The 26,897-nt window shown below is 44.6% G+C and overlaps 1 protein-coding gene across 1 annotated transcript in view; it reads right to left on the bottom strand.

Moving 5' to 3' along the window:
- Positions 1-4,070: 4,070 nt before the first annotated feature.
- The window catches only part of CHSY1 (chondroitin sulfate synthase 1), a 73,102-nt gene continuing 50,275 nt past the window's right edge, over positions 4,071-26,897 (bottom strand). Inside the window, exon 2 of the mRNA XM_019474684.1 lies at positions 4,071-7,541. Coding sequence (XP_019330229.1) covers positions 5,949-7,541 — 1,593 coding nt within the window. The 3' untranslated portion in view covers positions 4,071-5,948. The remainder of the gene's footprint in view (positions 7,542-26,897) is intronic.

Genomic DNA, 26,897 nt, shown 5'->3' with positions numbered 1-26,897 from the left:
CCCGCCCCGCCAGGCGGCACATCTGCGGCAATTCGGGTTCCCCAGGGCCATCACGGTCCTGCCCCGCCGCGCGGAACCACCCCAGCTCCACCTTTCATTTCTGAACCGCCTGAACCGCTGCCCGCAGAGCCAACGCCGGCAAAGCAAACAGGCTTTATCTGCCCCGTATCGCAGTGCATTTGCTTTGGAAGTTTGTTTTATCGCAGAATTGCTTTAAACTGTGCCCTTTGTATTAGCCCTCTTATTGAAAAGTCAATAAAGCACAAAGGTGTTACTTTTATTGTCTTCCTTGTCTAAAACAGTGGGCAAGAGGCGTAGCAGGACCCGGACGAAGTCCTCCCGGCACCCCCAGCCATGCGGTGGGGACCCCCGATTTCCAAGACGCTCGAGCCCAGCACGCTGGAAATGCTGGAGCTGATTCAGGTCAATTAAAGTTGAGGTTTTTATTGAATTAAAGTGAAAGTAAATACAGCCAGCCCAGTATTCGGTCTGTTATTTTTTTGATGTTAATTCAATTTTTTTCACCCCGCTCATAAACGTGATTTAAAAGGTGGTAGAGATTCCTGGGCTGGAGGAGAGCCGGGAGATGGGTTTTGGAGCTTGGAAAGGACGCAGATGGGTTTCTTGCACCTGGGAAAGCGTCGGCAGCAGTTTGGACGCGAGGCATAAAAGCGCTTCTGGCAGCAGCGGCCAGGTGAAATCCCATAAAAGACTCGGGGAAGGAAACCTCATGGGATGCAGCTGCAGTGCAGCCCAAATGTGCCTCGGCCAGGGTGTGCAGGATGTCTCCAAGGCTGCCCATGCCCCACAGAGGACACGGCCTTCGAGCTCAAATCGGGATCAAAAAACCCCTGAATTTGCTCCAGTCAGCGCAGGAACTCACATTGCCAGCGCCCTGCTCTGCAGAGACTGCAGCCCTGGGTACAGAAACATTCGTTTAAACAGGTCCTAACGTGGGCAGTGTCCCACCAGCCCAGAAACCGCCACAACCCCAAGCAGAGCAGAGGAGGAGGAACCTGGTGGGACGTGGAAGCATCCGCTCCCGGCAAGGCGCTCACCTGCTCTCCATTTTTAATGCCTCTGAAGGATTTTCTTTCCAAAAAGCTCCCGAGTAAGGCTGGCTGTGCAAGCGGAGTATTTTTAGCAAGTATTCATGCAAAACAACTTAGGCTAATAATTTGCAATGTAAAGTTAGAGCTTCAACAAAAACTCAGACTAAGCAGATTTAGGGTCAGCAGGACTTTCTTGCTGATTTTGCTGAAAGGAACCGTACAGCCAGGTCCAGGGAAGCTGCGTGGAGGCTGGAGCTGGTCATCGATTTTTCAGGGCAATAAAACCCCACTGTGCCTAAAGGACCAAAACTTGAAATCCTTCCACGGACTGTGACTCTGCAAAGTTACATAAAAATATTTAACCTGTAAACAGTCGCATCGAGCACAATGCGTAACCAAAAGTACCGCACCGCCTTTCCCCATGTCCTTTGCCTCTTTTCGCCGTCATTGATCCTTGAGCAAAGAAATGAGCTCCTGGGAGGGAAGTGCTTTTAGAACACAGTGGTAATAAATCCAGCGGGAGCTGGATCAGAACTGCTGCAACTGAGCCCAGCTGCCTCTCCCTGAAGTTTCACATGCAATTTAACTCCAGCGACTGATGAACGCTCATGAACAAAGAGCCAAGCGCAGCCTCAAGATGCCCCAGCTCGAGGCTCACAGCGAATTTTGGCTCTTCCCCCTGACAGCCAACAGGACAGCCAGGCCCTCCTCTCCACCCCACAACCGTACCTACCAGAAGGAAGGACCAAGGCTGGCTTTAGGCTCCTTTGCAGGTCCCCCCCGCTGGTCAGCTCAGCCCCTCCTGTTCGTCAGCTCCATCTTCTGGAGGTGATAACCCACCCCAAAGCTGAGCAGCTGTCAGGCTGCCGGAGGACAACACCTGGGGCCGGTCACTGCCAGAGGAGCACCGGGGTGGGGACATCAAGCTCCTGACAAGCAACGTGGGGCCGGGGAGCAAAGATACCTGAAGGGTGAAGATGGTGATGGGTCATCCCATCTGTGCTTCAAACCATGGTCCCTCACCAGTCACTGGTGGGAGATGGCCGCGCCCGCAGCTCAGCAGACACAAGGGGCCTCCAAAGCCCTCCAGAGCCACCAACCTGCCAAGCACGAGCCACGGGCCAGGGCCAGGGGAGTCAATGTGGGCGAGAAACCCACCCGTGACCCCATCTCTCACCGTCAGCCACGGGAAGGCGGGAATGGCAAAGTGTTTCTGAGCTTTGACTCGTGAGTTCATCCTCCACGCGAGTGTGCGGGACAGAGCTCGCACCCATGGGAGTCCAGAAAAGGTTGAAGGCTTTAAAGCCAAGCGTTGAAGGGCTGCAAGGCTCTGCTTGGGCGGGAGTTCTATTGCAGTGAGCGTGCCCGCGACCAGCACGGCATCTGACACGCGTTACACACACTGGAAGAACAAGGGAAAGAAGTGTCTTGCATTTTTAATTGTTTTAATGAAGAAGAGAAGCGTCTCAATATATAGCAAACCTCAGCAAATGCCTCTCGGTCACCATGTTCTTCAATGTCAGGATGACACCGTTTCATTTTCTCATACCTTGTTTTTCTTAATGGACTAGAGGCAAACCCTCCAGGGTTTTCCAACACCAACTGGCTTCTCGGCACGAAGTAAACTTCTCCCTGAACCAAACAACCAGAGTAAACTGCGAATGAAACGTTCCGGCCCCAGAAGGGATTTTTGTCAGAGGCTGGGTTAGCACTTGCCGGCCGATGACTTCCACCTGGTCAAGCTCCTTATAACTTGGGCAGCAAATACCGCTTATTTTAGTATAAAATGGGTTTTATAAGGTTAGACTTCATCACAGACGGTTATAATTCGAAACTGAACTTTAAAATGGATTACTTTTAAGCTGTGAGTCCATAAAATATGTGGTCAATTAAGATTGGGGCCTCAAGAGTTGCCTGCAAGCTTGGTGTAAAACTCACTTTTAATGCTGCTTGGACAGCTTTGGTAACTGAATCAGAACTGCTGCAACCGAGCAAAAAAACCCAGTACCAGATGGGTGCTTTTCATTAAATGGCTTTTTCCATTTACATGCATTCTGCTTTTACCGGCTGTTATGGGCTAAAAAAAGTCCTACATAATCATAAATGTTAATAAATACTAAAGAATACAGGGTAAGTGCAGGGCTTTCCCCCCCCCCCGTCTTTTGGTACAGCTCTTCAGGGTTCATATTCTTCAAGCTCTTTTCTGCAGCCACAAATACTAGTTGCTTTTTTTTTTTCCTTTCCCTTGTGTGAAGAAACACTTCTGTAATCCCTAAGATTCTTGCTTTGGGACTTAATTTTCACATAAAAAAGCCTCACACCAATTTTGAACAACTGTGACAAAACTGGCAGAGCTATTAAAAATAAGTGCTCGACACACTTAATAATTCTTCAAGCTCTTTTCTGCAGCCACAAATACTAGTTGCTTTTTTTTTTTCCTTTCCCTTGTGTGAAGAAACACTTCTGTAATCCCTAAGATTCTTGCTTTGGGACTTAATTTTCACATAAAAAAGCCTCACACCAATTTTGAACAACTGTGACAAAACTGGCAGAGCTATTAAAAATAAGTGCTCGACACACTTAATAATTATTTTTACTGTGTTTTGAATACACAAAACATTGCGAAATTACTCAGCCTTGTCATCGTATGCATTTTAAATGTATAGTTATGGATGTTTTCAGACAGCAAACGCACTTTTAATCTTTTCATGAGGAAAAAGTCAAAAACCTCCGTTAGAGACGACCAGGCGCCCCAGGGAATCGCGCAGCTCATCAGCGCGGGCAGCAATGGGAGCGTACGCCAGAGTCTGATGAATGGATTTGTTTTCCCTTTCCCCAGAGCCAAGGTACGTGGCATTAAGTTTATTCCGGGCCAAAACACAACACAGAGGTCAAAACCCTTTGTAAGAGGGAGATCCTTTTACCTGGACTTACTTCCCAAAACTGCTTTACCTTTGCAGCCGTGCCTACGCTGTACGAAAAGATACGGACTGAGGCAGACGACATGAGGAGCTCCGATTGCAAATAAAAAAATCTTTATTGCATCTTAGAAGCAAGTCTTAAAAAAAAAAAAAAAAAGATTTTCCATGCACTGAATCCATCCAAGTACCTACGTCCTTGGGACTGTCACCAAAAAACGATGAACATTATAAGACATCGACTCTACACTAGTTGCAGTTCATATTCCATACACGTGTAAACAACGGTTACTTCTTCTACTGGAATAGCAATTACTCCGTAAGATCCCTTCAAACACGGCAACAACCTCAGCATCGGTTTTTCTCCGTTCCTTCACTAGTCTCCACTTCCCAAAGAGTAGGCAAAGTGGAACTGAGAGCAATGAGACGAAATGGTGCTGGAGGATACGATAGAAAAATATATTGTTCGCTGGTTTTTATTTTTCGTTTCTGCTGAGCAAGATATTTACAGGTAGGTAGGTCTCAATAGATCATCTGCTTCAATGACAATGTCCACTCACTGTCTACGTCTCAGTGTAAAGGGTTCCCTTTCCGGCTTTAAGGCACTTTATTTTGTCAATTTTTCTCTTACCTTGCTAGGTGTTAATTCATAGGGATCACGCTTTCCTTGTGTTCGGCCTCCCCATCCCCAGTTCCTCTTAGAATACCAAAAAATTTCCTAAGCTTACTGAAGACATTCCAAAAATGTTAAAGAAATTTGGGGAAAAAAGATCCATGAAAAAAGTATTTTAGAAAGTAATCTTTGGAGATCATTTACTGCAAGTATGATGTACACTACCTTATCAGTGAGAAGATGCAATACATTCCTAATATATATATATATTTACACACACACATATATATATAAAAAATATTAAAATGACTAACATATATTCAAGGAAAGGTCAAGAACCTAAACCAATGGATATTAAATAAATTAACGGTCTATCAGATACAGAAAAACATAATCCCAAAACAAAGCTAATAATCAAATGTAATAATTGTTCCCATTAACATCACGTAACCGACTGAGCAAAATCAATGCAATCAGGTGCAGTACACTCGGTATAGAAGATTTTTCAAAGTTCTCGTTAGGGATCTCTAATTGGTCGTTGTGTACTGTCGCTTTGCTGCAAGAGATTCACATTTCCCATCCTCTTCCCCTCCCTCATTAGCTTCGGCGTTTCTTGATCACATCGTCTCAGCTCTAGACAGGACAGCGGTTGAGGATAACAGAGAACCCACCACGGATTCTTAAAACATGACGTCCATATATGGACCAAATATAAAGGACAAAAATTTCTACAAGGACTAATCGGATAGCAGGTTGTGCTTACTTTCTTCCCTCCCTTGAAGTCGCCCAGCCATAATAAGTGGAAGTGTATTTTTAAACTGAAATAATCAGCCATCTGGAAATAAAACCTCCTGCGATTAATACCCTTATCATCGCCACACCGATTTGTTTTGTTCTTACGCAATTTAAAAAATAATGGCTATCCTTAACAAAAGAAGCAGAATCTTTGCACGGTAGCAGTCACAACAAAACATTTAGATACGCTGTTTTGTCACTTGGCTTGCACGCTCAGGTCCCAATTTACAGAATCCCAGCAACGAAGACAGCAACGGAAAAGGTAGGAAACAATCTTTTGTTCATAAGGAAATTCTAACTCAAGTCAGATTTCCGCCGATCGGTCAGATAACTCTTAAACAATTTTTTTGTTTGAAGGCAAATATTGATCACAGTTTTGTTCAAAACCAAAAGCACAACAACAAAAAAACCAGCGGCCTTGTTCTTCTCAAAACGAGCGCTTTGTAAGAAAACAATGATGATTTCTAAAATATATCCTGTGTGGTCTTTTAAAAGTGAATTATCAAAAAACATTTTCCCAAAAATAAATTAGATAATTAAAAAAAAAGTCTTTTCCAGCATAGCTGGACATTAGGCTGTCCTCACTGAGCCATTAGTATTGCTGCTTTTCCCAAAATTTGGGTCATTTTTTTCAAACCATATTTCAGCCAGCTGTTGTGTGGACCCATAAGTTGAAGCTTTGGACCCCAAGCACATTTTATATTGTTTTGGATCAAGATTAGGGTCACAAAAAACAGGGTGATGCACATGGACTACTCCAATTTCTTGGCTTCGGAAAGTTTTTAAGCCAGCTTGAATGACTTTGTTAAATAGGTCTACGTCTTCAAGGCCCCAACCTTGGATGGAGACATCAAAGCCACCTGCTCGAAGAAGATCACCTTTGTAAATACAGGTAATACCAAAGCCATAGTTCCTCCAGAAACCTGTTTTCTGGGTGAAGGCAAAATGATTGTCACTAGGAACTTTTCCACTGTAAACAATCTTTGGATCATACTGGCTAAAAATGATGGGAAAGTATACTTGTTGACCCAAAACCGTATTGGCTCTACACCGCTGGAGGAATTCTGTGGTAAACACTAAGTCAACATCACAGAAGAAAAGTAAAGACTCGTTCTGGAACTGAGAAGATCCGACTTCCAGAGCCAGTGCCCTCGAGAACTCCCCCGACACCGGTAAAACCTGCATGTCAGCCTTGGGGTATTTGGAGCGGTAATCTCTCATCAGCTCGATCTGCTTCGCCTTGTCAGGGTTGGAGTTGGAATTGAAAAGCAGGACAACCAGCTTGACGTTCTGGTTTGGAATGAGGCACGTCTTTTCAAAATTCCCCATGAACCTTGCAAACATGTCAAAACGTCCGGAGAGAGGAATCAGGATGTTGATCTTCTTGTCTTTGAGTTCCTTCCTCTCTACTTTGGATCGGCTGAGCTGGAAGGGAACAAACATCTTCAGCGAGTTGGAGAGGAAAGACAGGGATCCAGAATCCTGGTTGATTTTGCTGGCCAGCTCTTTGGCGTCCATCTCTTCGTGCTCCATAAACTGGATCTTGCTGAATGTCTGTTGCAAGTACGCATGCCTCCTGACGGGGACGGTCATCTTCTTCCCCTTATGCTTTTTGTACAGAAGCAGCAAGTCAAGAACGTACTCTGCTCCATACATTGGATTTACTCTGCGATAGCCATACTGTATTTCCTTGAAATCTATGATCCTCCCCCGGGTCTTAGCGTTGGCGTTGATCATTTCCATGACCTGCATAACAATGTCATCCAACGCTTCACGCTGGGAAGAGTCCATTCCTCTCCGAGGGGGCTGGCCGTCGGCACCCGAATACAAATACTTCCCTGTAAGAAACTCCCACTCCAAGATTTCTTCCCGGTGGCGGGGCTGGAATCGCATGAAGGAGGGTGGCATCCCCAGCTGCAGGTCGTCTTTGTGGATTTCTGTATTGCTGTATTTGCTCATCAGGACAATTTCCCGGTGCAGCTGTACAGTCCGGTGGCGCAGCTCTGCTATCTTGCGGCTCAGCATGTAGCTGTGAAGTCTGTACTGGTACGGGGGGTTCTTATTGGGGTGCAACGTTATAGCTCTGTGTATTTTGCTGTTCCTCAGGTCTCGGATATAGCCTTTTTTGTTCTGCTCATAATTTTCATAAAACAGCTGCTGCATCTAGAAGAGAGAAAGGAGAAGTTAGTGTCTCAGCAGTGCTGTACTTGTGAAAGTTAGCCCACGCAGCCCCCGCTGGGAGAAAATTCCTCCTTGCTCGCAGGGCCAGAAGGCTTTCTGAATAAGCTGTTCTTGGTTTTAGGCACAGGTTGTAGCAATACCAGCTGCTATTCAAGGAAATTAAGAGGATTATTCATTGTAAACTGGTTAAAGAAACATCTACCACGGATTTGGGATTACTACAGCCCATTCTAGAGATACCACCGTCGGCCAAACAACTGAGCAGTAAGTAGACTGGAAGATCATTTTTTCACAACAATGCAGCATCACCAGGAAAAAGAAACCCATGAAGTGTTCACTACAAAACTCTTACTATTCTTCCGCCTCCCATGGGCTCTAATAATAATAATAATAAAGAATGATAAAAAAGGATGCCATATACATAGTAAGCAAGTATGACGACACCTTTTCTGTTACACCCAAATGCTGTTCAGGCATTAAAAATCCAGCTTGCTGAATGCTTTAGTCAAGATGCTAAATAAGTTATCTCAAGTGCTGCAGTGCAAAGCTACAGTTCCCCTGTCATTTAAAATGTCAATAGAAAGTAAAGTGCACCTGAGCTTCCTAGCAGCAGTTCCAGAAGGCGGGTAATACAGGATGCATATGTACACTAGCATAACAGCATCCTTAAAGTGGAAATTGCTATTTCAGAACAAGAAGGTAGCGAGCTAAGATTAGATTCAAAAGCCTTACAGAAAGCCACAACTTAAGAAAGCAGGCAAACCAGCTTTACAGTCTTCAGTAGGTCAGGCAGTAGCTGATATAATGAAAAGCATGTGGAAACCAGGATGATAAAGTGGAAAATAAGCTGGAAAAAAAACCCAAGAGAAAAAAAAAAACTCAAGGCCAAAGTTATATACCAGCCTAGACAATGGACATTTAAAAAGATCACGGGCTGATTCTATGTCACAACACAAATGACATCAACCTGCCAGAGGAGCTGACATGACAGCTTCATTCGATATAGGATCCGATCTACATTATTGGCAGCGGAATTTGCTACAAGTAATACAGTCAATAAAGCACATGTAAAAAGGCTATAAAGATTAGCAAAGAGCTAAAATCCAAAAGACGAACAGAAGAGAGAATGACTCAAATACAATGGCAATTAAAGGGAGCACTAAAAGGAAAATCACAGGCACAGAAAGCCTCCCTTTAACAGACAGCGCGAGTGATGCTTCTACCAGCTGTTCAGACCCAGCAGAAGTCCTGTTTTATTAGGCCTTCAGTTGCATTTTTCCCATTATTGTGGACAGACATTGAATCTAAGGGATAAACTTACACCTGGATTTAATTGCTGCTATCTTAACACACCAGATGTGCGCATACTGAAACCTGAAATTCAGCGTATCACTGTGGACGGCACAGGAGCAAGCTGCGTCTACTTGAAGCAGCTCGCATGGATTTTAATCTGAACAAATGTAATTCATTTCAAAGGAGGAGGGAGGAATTTCAGCCGGACTGAGAAAGAAAGGACTTTTTTTCCATGGGTCATCACCAATCCACCACCCCTTCTACTTTCCTGCTCAAGTTCACCTTCTTGCCCACCCTCCCCCAAGCGATTCCTGCTGCTTTCATGCTGTCTATGAGCAATTCAGGCCAGAGGCTGCCTCTTATTAGATAGATCCCATACAGCAACGCAGCCAAAGGAGAACATCTTGACGATGGCCTCTCGGCAAGCCACAGATGAGCTGCCTGTCAAGATGTATATGCCTTCAGAAGTCATGCAAGATTTAAAAGAGTGCTATAAGCAGGGGTTAGCTGGTCTAATCCTGTGTTCAGCAGAGAGTTATCCAAATTGAATGAACCTCATGCTTTCCTGAGAGGCATGTTTTTCCACTCACCCAAAGACTGTTCTTCATTTGTATCCCTATATTATTTCATCTACTAATAACACTTTATTTTTCGTCCATTTTGAACCTCGCTGCTTCTGTTAAGGGCTCTAGGAGACCTCAAATCACACCCACTCATGGTCAGTCCTGTAAGCACAATTTATTACAATGGAGAGCTCACACAGCAAGAACAAGACCAGTCCAACACTGCAGGACCCACGCGTATATTTTTACTGACTCCACTGATCTATCCTCTCTAACACAACATATATATAGAACTAGAAGTATTAAATGCATATGGTAACAGGCTGGAGATTTCACTGATGTTTTAACTACAATACAACTATAGGCACAGGCTTTCCCAAGAGTATTGTGACATTAGATAAAAATTCTTAAATCATGTCATTAGGCAACTATTATTTAAAGGAAAATTGACAATAGGACTTAATTTCAAATCTTGTTTTGAATTTATAAGAAAACAAAATCAAGACCGTGCAGCCCGAATGCATTTATTCCAAAACTGCCATCTAGGGCATTCTGAATTAGCTACGAGAGGAAACCATGAGAAGCAGAAAGGCTTTTAGATTACACAACAAAGTTTTAACAGAATACCGATGGGTAGGAAAATGTTATGAAACTTCCCAACAGAAGTAAAGATATGAACCCCTACCAAATGGCCCTAAATAAACTTAACAAGTGTATTTTAAAGCTCTGGCTTGCCATGCAGGGGTAACCTCTTAGCAAGGCTGGTTAACTTCTGAACTTTTAATACTGCTTCTTGCCTCTTCCAAAAACTAGCTAACTTTGAAAACTGAACTGAAAAAACATATCTCAGCAAGTCTTCACTGGTGCTTCAATGCAAAGCAATTTACAACTGAAACATCTATTAACACCCACCTTGCTCCAGCCAAAAAGGTGACAACTGTAACAAACCCTGTGCTCCGGCCAACCCTGCAGTGCAACTAATGAGAAGCACCACAGTAGCCAGGCTTTTATATAATCCTATTTTTCAGAAGAATGCCTTGCAAGGCTGGCACTTTCATTGTTTTGCCTATGAAGTCTCCCCCTCTCCTACTCCAGCATCCCTCTTGTCTCCTTATTCAGCAAGCAGCAACAGGTGCGGGACGTGACAGCATCCTGCAGCCCCGATCCCCCATCTAGGAACCAAGGTACACCCCACACCAGGTAGGAAACACACGGAAGGGTATCGGAAGGGGTTAATTAACTCAGAGAGTACAACGACTTACAAACTGTTTTTGCACAGTGGCATGAAGTGCTGTAAATGAAGTGGCCAGCGGCCAACAGAGCAATTTAAGCCTTCCTGGGCCAAGGCGCCTGTGGACACAGACCCAATGCTGCAGAAGCACTGCGATGCCCACGGGCTTTCCTTCACGATAAGGAGCCCCACGTGGCTTGTGTTTTCTCACCCACATCTACAAAACTTGAAAGAAATTAGCACTTCCCTCCATACAGTTTGACAGCTCCACAACATTAATCCATTTAAATCATTAAGGCAGCACTACTCCTTGGCATTGGGTTTGATCACTAACAAGGGCAATGTCCGACTATCGCCCATCGCTGCTAACATAGTTTCTACCTCATTTGGGTCCAAAAAACTATGCTAAACATTACCTATTAGCACACACGGGCTTTCGACTCCACGCAACACTGGAAAGCCGTAAGGAAGACAAAAAATCATAATTACCTCTTGTGTACATCATTAATAGAGATTGGTGGGTGGGAGACGACAACAGAGAAATTTATTTGTAATTTCTCTCTGTAATTTATTTGTTTCTCCCATGTAGCAGCATTAAACACAGACATGGGGAGCAACGCAAGCACGTTTAACAGACATTACGTGCAAACTTCCCCATGCCTGGTACCAGATTCTTGCGAGCTGAACTCTTGCAAACTCTTCTTTTAGTGAAACAGGTTTCTCTATGATTCTTTTCAAAAAAAGAACCTTTCATGGATATTAATTTCGCAATGATTATATTCTAAGCATGCTTAATTCTAGTGCAGAGCACTGAGAGCATAGGGATACAAAGAAGAGCTACTCTTTATTGACCACTATTTACTCTAGACCTGTTGAAGCCTTAAAAACCCTAATGTTCCCCAAACCATTAGAGACTGAATGTTTAACCTGTGGTACAGCTGTTGTGGGCACTACTGGCTTGTGTCCAAAAGACCAACTGAAAGGAGAGAGTGTTATGTTCTTCGTTTTAAATGAAGAAGTCTTTTGCAGGCCAAAAAAAAGTGTACTGAAGAAAATGGACTTTAAAAATAAGACCAGTTTGTGCAGAAACTGGCCCGCAGCCATGGATTAGCCCCCGAGGGCCTTCTCTCACAACTCCAGATTGTACTACCACAGCCCAGAAAACGCAGCCCCACAAGCCTCGTGAAAAGAATCGTGGACAAGACATGTTGTATGGCAGGCTTCAAAATGCCCAAGATGTGCTTTAAATACAAAGCCAAACTAATTAAAAGCTCAAAAGATGGCTAATGTCACCTAGCGCATGAATTTGGGAGGAGATGAGCACGTAGGTCCCTCTCTGCAGCTGGTGCAGAGCTGTTCTCCTACAGGAGTAACGCGGGTGCCAGGACAGCCCTTACCCTGCCCCACAGCTCTGCTGCCAAAACTATGCAGGATGCTTGCCCCCATCTCCTCCTCGCTCCTCCTTCCAGAGATGCAGCCGCAGTGGTGCAAGGGGCAGTTCCTGTTGGTTGGTTGAAGTGAAATGAAAGATGTTTTGCACCCACATCCCAAGTAACTGTATGAAATAATTGTAGCTGCACTAACACAGCTTTGCCACTGTGAAGTGATTAACCAAAACAGATCACTAGTTTTCTGGTTTTTAAATCACCAATATAGCTAAATTGATAAAATATTTTGCATGTAGACCCAATGGAAAGGAGCAGTGCGTATTCGTTTACTGCTGACTTGCCTGTGGTGGAGGGGGAGACTGTAGTGACCTCCCTGGATACAACTCTGTGTATTCAGGGTTCTTATTAACGATGATATTTCCTTTTTAAATCCCAATGCTTTATGTGCGACCCTGCAGCTAACCACTGACATGACTGAAGTCACTCCTGAGCAGGCTTATTATGGTGGAGACAAACACGGGGAAGTGATGGATAAACACTCATTTCCAGTCAACTTGGCAACTCGTTCATCCCTGTAACCTCCCCAGTTGCCGCTACAGGAAAGGATGCAGGAAAAGCCACTCGGCACTGGGAGATCAGACTTCCCTCTTGGCTGACAAGTGAAGCCCCGAGCTCTGGAGCACAACTAAATGATGTGATCCCTCAGACGAGTTACTTCTCACACAAATTTCATCATGTACTACTGGTTTGCATTTGCTTTGTTTCATAAATTAAAGAGGGGCAAGGAAATCAGCTGGACATCCCGAACAGCCAGTACTCAAAATTTCCATAGCAGACTGCTAGAGAAGCAGAGGCAGACCCAGCTGTGATATACTGCGACCTCTGAGTGCAGTAACTCCAGGCATGCTCTGAAGCAAGAAATTTATTTTGTACAGCACAATTGCCTCTTCTTGTATGATACTAAGTGAAACAGCGCCTGTCTCACTCAAGAGCCTCGCAGTGCCTTCTGCACTGCTCTCCTCTCCAAAGTATCCGAGAAAGGAAGCCAAGTATCTAAGGCAAGTCTCAAGCACAGCAAATTCAAGGTCATTGAATTCCCAAGGAATCTGTGAATTAGGAGAGTTACTGCTGGAGTTCAATCTTTTGTTAACAATACCAAGTAGTTGTTTAATTAAACAACTGTCTTCTCCCAATCCTTTCTTGTTTAAGCAAGTGGAAGAGCTTAAAAAGTACTTACTCATTTACAGTTTCTCAAACCAAGTAGCCTTTAAAGTATTCCCAGCTTGGCAACAGAAAGAAGAAAACCTGCAAAAATGAATGTGTCTTCAAAACTGTCATCGTGTACTTCACCTCCAACCTTGAGCTTGATGATCTCATTATCCAAAACATACACGTGGGAGCAATCCACAGCACTTGGGAACTGAGATCCTCCAGCTATGAAGCAGAGGAGAACTTCCCTCCGCCAGGCCCTGCATTAAACTGAGCTTCATCCTCCTGGTCTAAATGAGGATACAGGATCCTGGTGTCCTCTTAGTCATGAAGCGAGGATTCCTTCCTCAGGTCCCCCCTGTTTTGGATAAGGGGGACAAGTTGAATCAGACCTGCTGCGCAAAGAAAAGAAAGACTAGTGCAACCGCATAACACTCTCAAAAGAAGATAGTTGCTTGTTTAGTGAAACATCCTTCCCCTTTGACACACAAACTATACAGGTACTGTTGTGCACTCCATAAAGCCTGGAACTGCTTCTCTAGAGACACAGATTTATGTTTTTAAAGCATAAACCAGAATATAACCTGAAAGCATTTTGTACCTTAGGAGTAACCAGATAAAACAGAATGTGCCATTTTAGAATATTTAGATTTAACTGTGCAAACCTTAGGAGAGCTGGATGCAATTGCGGGGTTTTCTTCCAAAAGGTTCTGATTTAACAGAAACAAAAACAAATAAAACACCACTAAATATTAACAAATGTTCTATGCTACAGCTATTAAAGAAGCAAAACAAGAAGGTGCTAATGACTAATTATCATTGCTATTGCTTTAGAAAGTGTGCTCAATATTTTTTTCTAGTGTAATTTCCAAATTACGGGTCCTGGTGCAAACTGCTGTTCTGCACATGGCCCTCCCTTGCTCAAGTTAAGGCTTTGACCCACGGGGCAAATGATTCAGCTCTCCCTCTCCAGCAGAGAGGGACTGCCTCTGTCCCAGATCCAAACAAAACCAGGAATACAGTGACTCGCTGCTGATTTGTTCATTTAAAGGCCAGGCTCAGGGATGATGCCAAATTACTTGCTCACCGAATATACTGTGTCTCGGGATTTCTTTTCCTTGTTGTCAACTCCACACTTTCAGACTCTGCAGTACAGGCAGAGTACAAGAAAAACTTGGTTTTCATTATGAATTTCAACAGGCCCACAAAAGAAAGAGCCACAGCCTTGGAAGTCTGTATCTGCTCTTTCTCGTGCAAAGTGTTAAGATTTCAGAGGAGCAGCACATGACCCTTGGAGGGTAGTTTCTTGGAGATGATGAGCAGAAAGCTTCTGACACCCTGGCAAGTATTTTTTTGGATGCTGGAAACAGAGTTAGAGGGATGCAGTCTCCTCTGAGCAGAGACTCCAGAAGAGAAGACCTCTTCTGGACTGCTGCGTGATTTTCCACCATGTGTTTTCAAGAGGCAGTAACGTAATCATTTAGAAATACTTTTGTCCGTGGAATTCAAAGATTCTTATTTGGGAGCAACTTTCCACATCCAGTGGTTTTGTAGGAGTTGCGAGCCATGATGGATAATGATCCTTTCTTGTCCCAAAACACTTGGCAAGGCCACGACAAGCTGCTGCTTACAGGGGGGTGGAGAAGAAACCCCCTGCTTGGAGAAACTTCAGATGCAGCTTAGGCATCCACGCATCATCTCAACATCAGTCCAACATCAGAAATAAAGCCGAAGCAGCACAGCCTCTCTGCCAGACTGGCTGGGGACAGCGGTGATTTTGTAGCACACACCAGACCAGGTCTCCAGGTCTCTGTCAACACCAGATTCTGCATGAACCCTGGGGGAAGGATCAGCCCCAGTGGATCTGGCTGCAGGATCCAGCCCCTTCAGCCTGTCCCACATCACCAGCACAGCTTTCTTTCGATGGAAGATGTTTCAGGAACCCCTGCTCCTGAGTAGATACACAGTGCCCGACGTGAAGACAATGTCACGGTAACAGGTCCCGGGCTGAAGGACAGTACTGAAGCAGTCACATCAGTGCAAAGCTCTAAATCTCTCTGAGCCTTCACAGGAGATTATTGTGAATTTAATTAGGCAAGGGTTTGGCCTCACAATAGCTACTGCTGCAGTTCTTCCCTGGGTGTAAAAAGGGAGGGGTGTATTTTAAAAAAACAGATTAATTTCCAAGACTTTTGGCACTTCCAGCTTAAGCAGCATCATTTTAGATGAGGAGGGACACAGCTCCCTTCTTTATGGCAACAGGCCATGCTTGCTGTTTCTGATCCCTCGTGAAGACTCATGGCAGGAATAGATCTTTTGGAAAGGGGTGAGAGGGGAGCTGGGAACGCTGAATAAAATCCCCAAGACAAGGCCAACTGCTGAACTGCGTGTGTCAAAGCTACAGCCCTTCGAACGTGGAGTGCCAGTAACAGCCTCAAAGTGACAGAGCATCTTTCATAACTGCATTTAGAAATCCGTCTGCTTTATGCTTTCCTAACAACTTATGGTAAAACCACTTCTCTGCCAGCAGCATCAGTATTGGCTAATGAAAATTCACAGAAAACTGGGAATATATTAGATTTCTGGTTTCTCTGCTAGCGAGCCCTCCTCCCAGAAGTGACGGAGCATCTTTCATAACTGCATTTAGAAATCCGTCTGCTTTATGCTTTCCTACAACTTATGGTAAAACCACTTCTCTGCCAGCAGCATCAGTATTGGCTAATGAAAATTCACAGAAAACTGGGAATATATTAGATTTCTGGTTTCTCTGCTAGCGAGCCCTCCTCCCAGCTGCCACAACAGCTGTTCTCGTGGGTGCTGCTGCGTTGTGCCTCTGCCAGGCGAGCAGCTGGAAAAAGGGATGTTGTTCAGGACACACTCTTGAAACCTTAGCCCCTTCCAAATCGGTGGTGACCTGTCCCTAGGCAGCTGCACACCACCTCATGCTGGCGGGGATGTCTGAAACACAGAGCAAGCCAGCATTTAAATAAACTCTGAGAGTGGGGTCATTCCATCCACTTGGCCTCGCTGGATCCACATGGACACGCTGGATCAATGCTCGGCTCTGCTCACGTCTCACCGGTGTTGCCTGGTTTGTAACAGCACAAAGGACAAGGTGATTGCTGAATCACTGTGGTGTTAACCGGATGGCACAGCCACCTCTCTCCTCCGGGCCTGGAGTTTAACAAGTGCTCCAACATGGTACTCACTAACTGCTTTTTCCAGGGTCATGCTGAAGACACCCAATACTTAAGGTGATTTAACTCCCACAGCCCTCTAGCAAAAAAGGCATGCAGCAACTCTGAGCTTGCAGGTGATGGGGAGCTCCATGGGGATTCAGCTGACTTCTTTCAGATGAAAAGTCCCCCCCATCTGACAGCCAGTCCTGTTAGTAATTCAGCACAGTTTGAAGGCCACTGGCCATCCCAAGTGTCCCCGCTACCCCTCCAGCTCAGCAAGCTTAGGAAGAGCCACTGTGGCTGAGCACAAGGCACCAGGGCCTGCAATTAACTATATATCAGCCCCCCAAAAGCAGAAAACCTCCCAGTGAGGATCACGACCTCCCTCTGCTTGCCGCAGCAAGGCTGCCTGCCTTTGTTGGTCGCTGCTGAAGGCTGGCCTGCTCCGAATGGGAGAGGAGCCGGCAGCATGAGGCAGCGCTGGGTTTCCTGCCTGGGACCAGTGTCAGTAGGATGCCCCTCCAAGGCATCCAGCAATGAAACGGGAACTCACTCCGCGATCCTCTGGCTGCTTCTCCTAAATTAAGCTGGATTTAGAAGAACATCTCCTTTTATTCCTGTTGGTGGAAAATATGAACAAGCTATGGAGTTCCTTACAAACTCCCGCAGAACTGGTGCCCAATACAGATGTAACATTTGTGACACAGGCGGATGGTTTCACTGCTCCTCTTTCACCAGCCTGCGAGCTCAGATCGGTTCTTCATCTTCAATCTGTTTTTTCAGCCAGAGCCACCAGTCTGGAGCTGGTTTGAAGACCATCTATAAGGGCCTGGGCTCAATCACCAGCTTGTTTCACACGGGGAGCAGTGCAGGATGACAGCTTCCAGGGCTCACTAAAGCTGCACAGCATTGTTCTGAAGTGTGTGTTTTAAACGTGTGCACATTTTTTTTTTTTTGCCAGAAGAATTGTTTAATAACTGCTCAGAGGAGGACAGGGAAATAAAGCCACAAACCCTTGGTTTATGTGGAGAAGCCACATGTTTCAGTCAGCCCATGAGGACCCTACAGCTGAGCCCCTGGCCCTGGGATAACGCAGCTTTAGAAGGCTGTGATGGTAAAGAACATCGTGCAGTAATGCCGCTGCGGCTGACAGAATTTCCACAGTGAGATGCCATGATTGCAAATGTGTTTTTCTTGCGCTCGTATCATTACCACACAGGACTTAAAGCCTGCCCACTATTCTGTGCTGAGTTTAAAAGCAAAATCTGTCCTTTGTCTCATCACTGGAAAACACATGTACACCATCCAGCGTAGATGTGGCACTGCCAAAACCGTAAGATGACAAGGTACGTGCAATACACAGTAGCTTGGCTATAAAAGATACAGCTCCTTGATCAACAGGGGGATGAGAAGAGGAAGTTTGCCCATTCAGAGGGCTGATGATCTCTCAAGAATTTGATTTTCATGCCCTGTACATCAAAAGCCCCATAAATTGTGCATTAATAGCTCTAACTAAAAAGGTCACCTATTTTTATTACTTGCTTCACTGAAGCACAAGGGATAATATATTTAAAATAAGGCACGTTTTAGGAGAAAGCAGCAATTTACTAATGCAAACTGAAACCTCATTTTGATAGCGTTTGCTGTGCAGATTCAACACCCTGGAAAGAAGGGAAAAGCAGTGAAAGAAGGGAAAAAAACAGCTGCATGTGCACAGGTTTGGGACCAGCCCATTCCTCTGCAGTTTCATGTATGCTCTGAACTAGAAGAAAGGCAACATCTTTCTACGCAGTCACAGCTTTTATTGTCCTCCTGTCAGTGGAACAACTTTCTCATTATTAAAACGAGCTGTCAGGCAGACTGGCATTTCCCTCCTCGCGGTGTCCAAGTTAGCCCGTTCGTTCAAATATGGTTAAAGATTTCACATAGTGTTGCTGGCTAACTGTATATGGTCTGAGGTTTTCTGGAAGTTTGCTGTCTGGCACAGTTTGGAAAAGTAACAAGCGCTGTAACTCTGCAGCGCTCTGTAACCAAGTGCCTCTTGCATTACACACGGTCTGTCAAAACAAGGGGCTCACCTCTGGGTGGGTGTGTTTAAGCTTCACTGATGTACGCCATCCATCATCTAGCTTTGACAAAAAGAATATTCAACTGCTGCTTTTGTAATGCCCGAAATTAAAACTGGAGATGTGGATACTGGTAAACCCAGTTATGCTGAATGTAAATGCATTAGCCACCATTAGAAATGTAAAGGAGAAAAATAAATTAAACACTGCCTCAAATATTCCCAAGCTTGGTGAAGGATTTGCTATTCACACAACACACTGAACTCCCTTTTGAACATTAGCCATGCACACATGAAGAGCTTTCTGGTCCTTTCCTAGGGTTTTCTTCGTTCCTCTGCTTCTGACCTGGAGAACCCTTTGTTCCGCTTGTTGTGACCAAGCTGCCGCAGGTGCAGTTTTGGAAGAGTGGACCTGGCTCCAAAACTTGTGCCCATTACCTGCAGCCACCGCTGCTTGGTCCCTCCATCCCTCCAGCAGCCTGCAAGTCTCTGCTCGCACCCAGCTTTCTTTCTCTTCCCTCCCCGTTGAAGGCTGCAGCCCCTCTGGATTTGCAAACTGGTCAGCTTGGAGGTATTTTAACATTTTTCATTAGTGACCTTCCCTTATCCCATCGACACTTTTCACTAACCTGGGAGACAGGGGCAATGAGAGGAGCACGGAAACATGGAGATCTTCTCGGTGGGTTTGACCGCTGGGTCAAAGTCCCATTGCTTTGGGAAATCTTGTGGGTGCTTGATGCTGCTGAGCACAACAAAGAAAGGCAGGGAGGGAGGAGAAGCCATTGTTGAGAAAGCAGAAGCAGCTTTAGCCAACAGATGGAGAAGGCTGGTGGAGTTAGCAGCTTCGTTCACCAAACAGCGATGCCTTGTCTTCTTATGACCCATTTTTAGTTGTTGATCGAGGACATTTCAGGGATTTGACTCATGAATAGCAAATGACTTATGCTGGGTTTGCCAAAAAGCCTTCTCCTTGCTGCAGGAAGGCAGGATTGCTTTGAAGTAGCTCCTGAACCAAGACAATTTACAGCCTGACAGCTTAAAGCTGCATTGAAACGGGTACTCGTTTCCTCGGGGCATTATAAATCGCCGTGGTTCAGACGCAGGCGGGCCACCGGCCCGGGAGGGCAGGGTGCATGGATGGGGACTGTGTTCTTCTGCTGTCCCACAAAGGCACATCCATGAGGGAGCCAGAGCCCTTCAATGGGGCTTTCAGAGGGACACACAGGACTACTTTCTGCTTCATTTTCCTTAGTACTCTTCTGAGATATACTTGTATCATCTGAACTGCAGGTTGTTCCCGAGTTCAGTGCGGTTTTGAGCTGGAGCTAATAAGGGCTCTGACGTGAACCCGATGAGCAAATAGGTGTGCTCCCAACTCACAGACAACAGCAGGCTTTAAAACGCTACTGAGAGCAAGGTTTTGCAAACAGGCTCAGCTGGCAGCAAAGGGACATGTTCCCCACTGCTGACTCAGCCCTAGGGGTAGCACTTTGTGTCAGAAGCAAGGTGGGCACTGACACACTATTTGCATCTTAAAATAGCAGTACCGTTCAACACAGCTCATCTGGCAGGGCCTGGAGGCACCCAGAGAGCTCAGGGTGAGAGGAAGGCTCTCACTCTGCTCAAGGACATTTGTCAAGGACATACTCTATAGCAACAACCTGATTTGGGATGCCAAATCCAGCATTATCAGTGTTTTTCTCTAAAGCCTACAGAAAGAGCTATGCATGTACCCCAGGATTCTCACCCTTCATTTCATGGCTGTTTTGCCCATCGCTGTTTGGTTCTTTTTAAATCAAAGAGCCAGCGGGGCAGCATGCCGGGTGCTGGACCACGCTTTTCATCAAGCTGTGCCTCTGCTGCCTTTGCCTTGCCTTGATGCGAACGCCAAAGTCAAATACAATCCACCCACCCGAAACAGATGTTAGAAACCTGTCTCTCTCTCTTCAGCCTGGCTTGAGGTCTGGCCTCCTGTCAAACACCCGAGGGGACGTTTTCTTTTTTACTTTTTAAGGCAATGGTAATATGTTCAAAGGCTGTTTTCTGTTTGGAGAAGGCAAATCTACACCTGGTCCAGAACTTCTTCAATACACACCAGCGAATAACAAGTCTCTGTCTCTGAGGGAAGTTTGACCTCTTAACTTGCAAAATAGTTGTTTTCTACCTTCACAGAAATTTTAACAGCTAATTCAGTAGTGCCACAGGAACACAGGTGACATATCGAGCCCAATCTATTCAGTGTGCCATCTTTTTATTCAGCAAACTGTCAAAAGAGAACTTTTATTCTCCCCTCTGGCATGACATTTGTTTCTACAGGTCTTTAAGCCAGAAGAATACAGAGACAGATGATCTCCTGGGCATTTTGTTCTCCATGGAAACAGTGCACCATTATGATATTTACCACAGATAAAAAAGAGAGGAGCAAAGGATGTTCAAAGAGGAAGGAAGAGTAGAAGGGAGAAGGTACAACGGCAGACCAGAAGAGGCAAACTTACAGCACCACTATGTCATCTTTTAGTACTTTTAAAGCAAGATGCTCCTTTCGGGTACTTTATGTCCTAAAAAAACCCCAAAACATAACAGCAGTCTGTGTTGCACAAAGATGAAAGATGGAAGGCATTATGATAACCTTAAAATGTAGCTCGGGGGCCTGGTGCATCACAGACTGTTTAGTATTAGCATTAGCCAGAAAAGCACTGAAAAATGCATTGCAGGATATTGAAGAAATCTATATCCGGATATTAAAACTAATGTTCAGTAAACTGCTAGGAGTGACTATCACAATATGGTCAGACCACAAGCTTAATGAAGCCTAGGAAATAAAGCACCATAACTAATTTGAAGCACATTAAAAGAAATCACATACAAACTCCACTAAATCCATCAACTCAGAAAGGATAGTTCTTTGCCTTACTTAGGATGGGTGAGGAGACAGACACATGTGATTTACACAACAATGGGTGAGGAGACAGACACATGTGATTTATGTGTCGTATTGTTCATTGCTTTATGTTGATTTTCAACAAAAGTACTGCCTGTTCTTGAGGTCTGGGATTTCACACCTGGAGGATTTCTAAGAAAAAGGTTTTACGGCTGGAACCAAAGTGACATGGTGTGAACCTGAAGACCCGGCACACTGGGCGCCTGCCTGCTGCTGCCTTCCTGTTATGCAAAGCACTGTCCTCTTTGGCAGCAAAGATGAGTGTCCAGGTTTTGTGACCCACTAGCAGAGTAACAGCGTCATCTTAGCAGATGTAGCGTGTTATATGCAACAAGTCAAGAAGTAGGTCAAAACAAGTCTTCCTGGCCCTGAAAGCCCAGCTTCCTGGGCTTCTCATAGGTTGTTTTTTTCTGTGGTGTAGCCCTCCTGTCCACTTGGAAAGAAACCACACGACTCATTAAATGTCAGCTTCTCCATTTTGTCAAAGGGCTAAAATACATTGGGAAAGTACAACAACCCCACAACATCAAAAAGCACACATCAAAAAACAACCCTATCCAAAACACCCTTCTCATCTTCATCCTTCAGACAACTCCCACTTGGTACTAACTGAGACTGGAAACTGTCCTGGAAGGACATTCACCTGAGCTGGTCTGCTCTGCTCTGGTTTTGCTTTATGTTCCATAGAAGAGCAACTAGACAGGCATCAGATGGTTCACGGGCATGAGAAAGCGTGCAGTAACAACAGCGGATGACTTGCTCAAGGCGGTAGTTGGAGCTTTATGAGCTGCAGGGGATCATGCAGCAGTCCTGCACAGATACCATGTTAGATAGGAAGTTGTGTGATAAATGCCAGCCTGGAAATTTCCTTACAGGAAAAGAGATACACTGAAGACTTGAAAAGAGCAGAAGACAGTAAGGGGACGTAGTTTATGAGAGCAGTTGGAACTACTGCTAATAGTTTGTGCCCTAAGTGCTGCAAAAAAAAAAAAGAAGAGAGTGAACTATGTGAACTCACCAAGATACAGGTTTGTAAGAGATGCACCAATTCATGTCATTGCTGCATGATGTCAAATCCAAATGTCAAATCCACTCCACTGGTGAGTTAGCCGGCTCTATATTAGGTTTCTTTCTTCACTTGCAAGTTACAGAAACCATTACCCTGACATAATGGTTAGGGTTTTAATAGCATGAATCTTTTGGTCATAACCATGAAGAAAAAAATAATAATAATCTGTAAGCCTCAGTGGCAAACAAAATAATGTAATCTTTATTCTCTTGCCCACTAAATAATTATGCTTACATCATGCTAAAATAAAAGTCTAGGTCGTGCTTTCCGCTATTAAAAAAATAAGGAAGAGATCAAACTGTCCATATATATAGAATTGTAAGTCCAAGCCGTATATAACCCAGACCAAAGTATGTAATCAGGACATAACAAATGGAGTTTAATACTCAGAGGAAACCACAGCTCTGGAAGACATTTAAAGGAATATTTCCATTTTCTTAGGTACTATATCAGGTTCTTGGCCAGACATTTTTGATTGCACTGTACTAAAAATATAGTCCTAGTTTCAGAAGACAAAAATTTTAGAAGCATGACGAAATGTGAAAGGTAATTGCAATGCACCACTGAGCTATTTTATTACATTATCTAACATCTTTAAAGAGTAGATTAGCTCACAGTGCAAACATTCTGGTTTCCCTGATGTTTAAATCCTGGCATCAACACAAGCAGCAGAAACAACCGTGCCTGAAGACGGGGGAGTGGTGCTAGCGAGCTTCTGGAGCAGGTTTCCTCGGCAGAACGGGTAACGCTTTCCATCCAAGAACTATGTGGAAGAGCTACAGCCCCTTTGTAAATGCAGTCTGGGAAGATGGCTGGGAGAGGTGTGTGATCATTTGCCAAGCCCTCCTTAGCAAAACTGAAATAGCCAAACAGATATCAGCATCACATGGGTCCCACTGCAGACATAAAACCAGGGGGAGTTGACATGACAAGCTGTCAGAGGGCCTGTAGGAGCCCACAGCCCCACAGAGCACACTTGCCGGTGGTCAAGAACTGCCTCCCCCCTTACCTTCCTCCGTTTAATCCTAACTTCTTATCTTCTCAGAAAGAGAGGGCACAGTATTAATGTGATAATGTCTTAAGAACTAAGGTTGCCCAAAATTAGAGATGTTTAACTCTTAAGAAAAGGTAAAAAGCACAATTAGTAACAGCAACTGTGGATATAACAGAAGGGACACCCTACACCTGCAACAAGTAACACACTTCAGTGGATGAGATTTGCACTACGCAAATCCCTGTTTACCTAGGAAATCCGTATTTACAATGGCTGCGGTTATGTTTTCCTTCTGCTCTCTTTGCCCTCCCACCTGTTACAACAAGAAGCGGCGGGAACCCTCCTGCAGCCGCTCCGTTATTCACAGCTACTTTCCCTTCCTCTTCACTCTCTGGCTGGTTAATCCAAGAAATGGATCTAGTTATTGGACAAAAAGCAGGGACATAAGCATTAGTCTCTGTTGAGGGAAAGAATAATCACTAAACAAACTTCTGTTTCCTTTGTGCAGCCAGGCTCAAAAATTAAATAACTGCTCCTTTCCTTAAGCACAGAGTAAACCTCTAGGGAACCTGCATGCAGGTGGATCCAGCACGGCATGGGATGCAGGGAATAAGCAAACATCTCAAGAAAGGAAAATGGAGGAGAAACATCAAGGTCTTTAGTTAAAAGTACACAGTAGCTGTATGTTGCTACCATCTAGTATATGACATTGCAGTTTATTGTTCTATAAAAGTCAGTTTTAATCCTGAAGGCTGTCTTCAAGCAGCAATTTAAATGTAGGGTTTCAAATGTGATATTTCAAAACTGAAGACTCATTTTAGACAAGATTGAATGAATTGTATTTTGAATGTTATTTTTCTAAAAATGTACAGTCTGCCATAAAAACTAGTCAGAGAAACTACATCCAGAATATGAGGTGTCAATGGTCAAGAGTATCCTCATTAGAGGGTGGCCAAGTGATATTTATTTAAAGTGTTATGCACTATGAATTAAACATTTATTTTGTATCACCCAGTAAAATATCTGAACCTCATTTTGGCAGCTGTGCAAATTCTACCCCGACTGCATTGACGACTGACTGTACTTCCTTTGACTTTCATACAGTCTCTCTTCTCGTTTTAAGAGAAACATCTAAAAATCAAGAATGCCAAAAATGCAAACATTCGTGTATCAGCCCACAGTATGCAAAAGGAGGACGAAAGCAGATCACCCAAGACATCATCATTATTAAGGATGCAGATGGAATTACAGCATGATAATTAAAGTCTTCAAAGACTTGGCAACCTCATCCTGTAAGAGTGACTCTTCTAAAAGAGCTGGGAACACAGACGTTCTGCTCCTGGATTGGTGGCTTAAACAGGGACCATATACATAATCTTGGACATCTGACAATCGGTTCCTTTTCCCCCCCAGATACCCCCCCTGCAGATCCTCCTGCCCAAGGTGTCTAAAACCAGAGATGACAGCCTGCAAGAAACTCATGTCAGCCTGCTATTAATATTTAACCAGTCTGAAAAGTGCTTTGGCATGGTTTTAACAGGATTGCAAGATTTATTCCATTTCAAATGCTCTTTGCACCATAAAGCAGAGCAGTGCTGCTGTGTGTCACTGTTTCATTGAATCAGCAGTAGAAACATGCCTCTTCTTCTACCTCAGAACAGGCCTGGAGGGCAGAATTAGCCTCTGTTACCCAAGGGACTGCGACAGCAGATGACAAACTAGTCGATACAAAAACTCTTAACAAGAAACTGAAATAGGAGCTGTTGACACCTACTTCTCTTGGGCAAAGCAAATTTAAAAGGCACGTTTTGCCAGACCAACATTACTTCAGTGCCTGGCGCACAAACGAATTGTCACCACATGTACTGCTCATTGTAGGGTGGTTTATGATGAAGCAGGAGTAACGGGGTGGGATGTTCTTAAAATGCACAGGAATGGGAGAGAGAGGGCTGCAAGCAAGACTGCTGGGATTTGCTTTGTTTTCTTTAATTGAATGGGCATTGGCTTAAGAAGAAAAGGCATTTACAAAGGCCAAGCCACAATTTGAACACTAGGTGTGGGTATTTACTATCTGACAATATGGAAATGGGGTTTCATTATTGATTATAAGGTGTAACGAGAGCCAAGATCTGAAAACAGGGGTACCACACTGTCAAAGTGGCTAAACTTTTGAACAGCTTCCCCAAAATGGAGAAAGTGCACAAGATAATACACTACTACCCAACTACTCAGACTTCAAAATTAGATTAAAACCCTTTTTTTTAAAAAAAAATATACTTTAAATAAAGTTTCTGGGAGCTGTTGCACGGCCTCTGTGCACAGAGCATCCTGGCTGCTTAGATGTGACCATCCCATCAGACCAGAACCTGCAAATTGTCTGTATAGCTCATTACTTTATGCAATTGCCTTTATCTTGCTCAGCTTGTTCCTAGCACTCACAGCCCTGTGTTAAAAACCTTTATTACTAGATCTGATGTTTCAGAGCTTCAGCAGTTGTCCACCAGGATCAGGGAAGATTTGGTGGTGTTAAATGTGTTTGTGGTAGCAAAAGATATTGGTGGAGGAGATCAGGGGTGCATGGGTGCTTTGCTCTGAAAAGTTGCTGAACGTCTCACACCAGACCAAGTCTGATGTAAGATACAGTCCTTTTTTCTAAGAGGTCTGGCTAGTTAGCCATGCTGAAGGTCACTGTTGGTCACCAGAGCTGGTGTCAGGAATAATTCCTATACCAGAACAGATGCGAGAATAAATCCTTCCCCCAGAGTGCTCTCCTACTGCAAGGTGGGATATGCCTCTCTCGTAGGACCACTAAGTACCTCTCACCTAATCAATCATCTGTCTGTGGAGAAGATCAGGAATTAACCTCTCTCTTGTCTCTCCCGAGGAAAATTGGATTAGGCTGAAATTCTTGAGTTAATACAGAGACATCTTGGTGAAACTTAACAGCCTGTGATGTACGCAAGATCAAATGAGCAAAGTCCAGGAGGGGACAAGACTAAGTGTGCTACAAGCTACGACTAAGTGCAAGCACTGCCTGCTTTTCCAATTGCTTATGCTCCGTGCAGAAAAAGCAGATTTAGAGCTGTGGCTCCAAGGCTGCAGCGTGGTGGATCTGTATCAGCTGCGGTATTGCTCTGCCTCCCTCCCCTGTGATGTACGCAAGATCAAATGAGCAAAGTCCAGGAGGGGACAAGACTAAGTGTGCTACAAGCTACGACTAAGTGCAAGCACTGCCTGCTTTTCCAATTGCTTATGCTCCGTGCAGAAAAAGCAGATTTAGAGCTGTGGCTCCAAGGCTGCAGCGTGGTGGATCTGTATCAGCTGCGGTATTGCTCTGCCTCCCTCCCTGCCACGGGGAGTACGACGCGGCGGTGCCAACCAAAAACATCCAATATAAAGAGGAGGA

Source organism: Aptenodytes forsteri, unplaced genomic scaffold (assembly GCF_000699145.1).
Source record: "Aptenodytes forsteri isolate BGI_AS27 unplaced genomic scaffold, ASM69914v1 Scaffold605, whole genome shotgun sequence".
Lineage (NCBI taxonomy): Eukaryota > Metazoa > Chordata > Aves > Sphenisciformes > Spheniscidae > Aptenodytes > Aptenodytes forsteri.
This window is presented reverse-complemented; position numbering and strand designations above follow the sequence as displayed.